This window comes from Akebia trifoliata, chromosome 11, assembly GCF_017979445.1.
Source record: "Akebia trifoliata isolate Shusen 1 chromosome 11, ASM1797944v1, whole genome shotgun sequence".
Lineage (NCBI taxonomy): Eukaryota > Viridiplantae > Streptophyta > Magnoliopsida > Ranunculales > Lardizabalaceae > Akebia > Akebia trifoliata.
The window spans coordinates 42,621,508-42,624,987 of record NC_141385.1 but is presented as its reverse complement, the minus strand read 5'-3'; the positions used below and the strand labels follow the sequence as shown (position 1 = coordinate 42,624,987).

Sequence of the window (3,480 nt, the reverse complement as noted above, 5' to 3'; positions counted from 1 at the left end):
TGTAAATTACCATTTCGTGTACTAAACATGGCAAAATTCTAATTTCCCAGCGAGTTCATCACTTTTATAATCAGTGATATCATTGACAAATTATCAACGAACTCACCATTAAAAATATTGAAGATATTTGACCTTAACATTACGTACGATCGATCTCGCTAGTAATTTATTAACGAGATCACTGATTATAGAAGTCACTTTAAAGTTACCTGCAATGTCACTAATAATTTATCAGCTATATCATTGATTATAAGTGTGATTAGGAAAACATGTTTTGGAAATTAAAATTAACAGTGTACTGGAATTAAAATTTTGTCATAAGTAACGCACGTTTATGACTTCATGGAAATTTATTTTTTGTATTTTCAATTGGGGTGCAATAAGAAAATGTTGGGATTATACCCATAGCTCACTTAGTTTTGATGTATTGCAACAAACACAAAAAAAAAAAAAAAAAAAAATCAACTTAGAGGTCTTGGGTTTAAGTCCAATTTAGCTAGAGAGAGAGAGTTGGGGTGCCAATAGCAGCTCTAAAAAGAAAGCGAATTTGTTTGTGGTGTATTCATGGTTTTTAAACTCGTCCGAGACCGAGACGTATCGCCCGAGTTAACTCAGTATCAGAGTTGAACGAGACTAACTCACAAAGTGATTTTTTTAACCGAGTTTTACATCTCATGTACAAATTTTCCAGTTATCTCATGAGACGTCTCAAATGTATCGGAAAACTCATCCGAGACGACTCGGTATCGGAGCTGAACGAGACGAGACGCCATACCGAGTTTAAAAACCATGGGTGTATTGGTGTCTAATTATGTATATTGGAGTGCTAATATAACATCCCTTTGACTTTGACAATTGGAAGAGATTGCGAGCCTTTTCAAAACCCTCAACGGCATCGGCAGTACAGCACTACATCACCGTATATATAAAAAGGGTGATTTCGAAATCCCATCTGGTAGCCAAATTTCGCGGGTTCTCTGTCTGATAATTCGATGAGTTTCAAGTTTCAAACGAACCCTAACCCTAACCCTAACCCTAATGAGAGGATAAAGAGACAAACTCTCGATCTCGGAAACGGAAGCGAAGTCATCTACATCCCTCGATTTCTGCCCTTCGACGAGTCCTGGAAATTTTTTGATTACCTAAATAAAGAGATTCCATGGACGAGGCCTTCGATCCATGTCTTTGGTCGCTCTTGCATCCAGGTTGTTTTTTTTTTTTTTTTCCCTCTTGTTCCGATTTTTTTCGTAAATTTTTCCATAAAATTGCGATGAAGTTGTATTGTTTTGTTTTTAAAGATTTTTTAGTAGAAATTTCAAGATTAATTCGATTCTTTTTTACACTTTAATGGCAGGTTTATTTGTCATAGTTCTGAGAATGGAAAATAAAAATGTAAAGAAGTGGCCTTTTTTCATCGAATCTTCAGTTCTAGCTAGGGTTTATGTTAATGGAAAACAGATTCTTTGAAGAAGAAAGTCGGAAAACAATTAGTACCCCCCCACCAACCCACACAAACAGAAAAAAAAAAAAAAAAAAAACTTGAAGTTGGGTGAGATAAAATTCTGCTGCCAATTTATCAGCTAATTTCACTGATCAGAATTCAGATAAATTGGAGCTCAAATCTGAATCATTTTTATTTATTTATTTAATGTCTGTCTCTCAAATATGTTAGAAATCCAGACCCTTGGTTAGATTGTAGGAGTTCTTTGAGGTTAAATCTGTATCCTTTTAAGGAGCTACACTTGGTACATTAACCATTGAACACAATGTTTAATGAAGTTATTCTTGATTTTCTTTTACAATATGCCTCTCAAGCTTAGACTCATAGCTCAGTTGGTTGACATAATGCAATGTAAATTTGAGGTTTTGGGTTCAAATCCTTCTTACCCGTCATAGGAAATAGTTTGTTCCGTCTGCTGGTTTGTTGAACCTTGAAATCTAATAATATATCTCCCTCTGCAGCCTAGAGATACATGTTATGTCGCGAATAAAGGGTTGACTGAACTCCGTTACAGTGGATATCAGCCGCACGCTTATTCTTGGGATGATTACCCTCCACTTAAAGACATCTTGGCAGCAGTAAGAACAGTTTGAAAGTTCTAAAACAGAAAATTTTCTTTTTAAGGAAATATATTTGTGGAAATTTTTTCTAAACTGCATGAAATAAAATTTCCTTGCACCTAAATCTTTACATGTTTATTGTCAGGTTCATGAAGCTCTTCCTGGAAGTAGGTTTAATAGTTTGGTCTTGAACAGATACCAGAGTGGATCTGATTATGTGGCATGGCATTCCGATGATGAGAAGTTATATGGACCAACCCCAGAGATCGTGTCGGTCACCTTTGGATGTGAGAGGGAGTTCCTATTGAGGAAAAGACCCAGCAAAATACCCAAAGGTACAATACTAGCTTATTTCCGTAGAATTTGTGCATATTCACATTCATACTGTTCTGGAACTTCAAAATTTCTTAGCCCAGAATTCCAAATTCCCAACGTATGGGACTGTTTGGGGAGTCCGACTTTGAAGTGGCCATCCTGCTTCAAATTTTGAAGGAACCCTCTTCATTACAAGACATGTGGCATTTTGTATTTATTTTATGCCCCTACATATTTGGCAATATTTAGAATATACCTACTTAGAAATGCCACATGTAATCCAAAGGCAAGGGTTCCTTTGAAATTTTGAAGCATGCTTCAAAGTTTTTTCCCTGTTTGGGTATCAGAAAATTATGGTTGGTCAAGGTCAGTTCTGGAATGTGGGAACGATATTTTTTGATCTAGCATATATGATTTTTGGCCCTAAAACTCTGGTTCATCTCTTATTTTTCTGAAACAAGTTTTTAAAAAAAAATCTGGGAATGCGCTCTCTTTTCATCAAACTAGTCAAGAACTAACCTTGAACTGGACTAGGTCTTGCTTGGCCCTGAAAATTAAGAACCATTACACATATTTCTTGTTAATGCAGTGAAAGTAGTAACTGCTAAGTCTGAGGAACAACCGGCAAGCAAGCGTTTAAGAAAGAGCAGCCATGATGATACGCACTCATTTATGTTGAAACACGGATCATTGTTGGTTATGAAAGGGTACACACAGCGGGATTGGGTCCACTCAGTACCCAAGCGTGCAAGAGCAGAATCTGTCAGGATCAACCTCACCTTTAGGCTTGTACTCTGATGGTTCTAAAGATTTCACTACTACTTTCTGGAAATCCCACGACTTGCTGATCCATTGATGAGGCTTCAGTCCAATTTAATGATTTTCTTGTTGGTGTCTTAGAGAAGATCTGAGTGGCCAAGGTATTTTACTGACTTAAGTTCTTAAAAGAGACGCAACGGATGAATATAGCATATTTTGGGTTGTTTCTAGTAACCACCACAAATTGTGTAGTACTGATTGACTGTTACACAATTTTGTTTCTCATAGCTTTTAGTGAGCAAGAAATGTGAAAGTCGTAAGATCATAGAACTGCATGTTTTTCAA

The 3,480-nt window shown here is 36.4% G+C and overlaps 1 protein-coding gene across 1 annotated transcript; it reads left to right on the top strand.

The window, feature by feature from the left end:
• Nucleotides 1-876: 876 nt before the first annotated feature.
• Nucleotides 877-3,480, top strand: ALKBH2 (oxidoreductase, 2OG-Fe(II) oxygenase family protein). The gene is made up of 4 exons (XM_086417409.1): nucleotides 877-1,205; nucleotides 1,963-2,079; nucleotides 2,207-2,396; nucleotides 2,966-3,480. Exons 1-4 carry the CDS (start codon nucleotides 993-995, stop codon nucleotides 3,172-3,174), a joined length of 729 nt encoding a protein of 242 aa, XP_086273535.1. The 5' UTR covers nucleotides 877-992; the 3' UTR covers nucleotides 3,175-3,480.

Coding starts and splice junctions, on each gene's coding strand:
- ALKBH2 (XM_086417409.1), top strand. CDS start 993: ATGAGTTTCAAGTTTCAAACGAACCCTAACCCTAACCCTAACCCTAAT. Junction 1,206..1,962: donor TTGGTCGCTCTTGCATCCAG/GTTGTTTTTTTT, acceptor CTCCCTCTGCAG/CCTAGAGATACATGTTATGT. Junction 2,397..2,965: donor ACCCAGCAAAATACCCAAAG/GTACAATACTAG, acceptor TTGTTAATGCAG/TGAAAGTAGTAACTGCTAAG.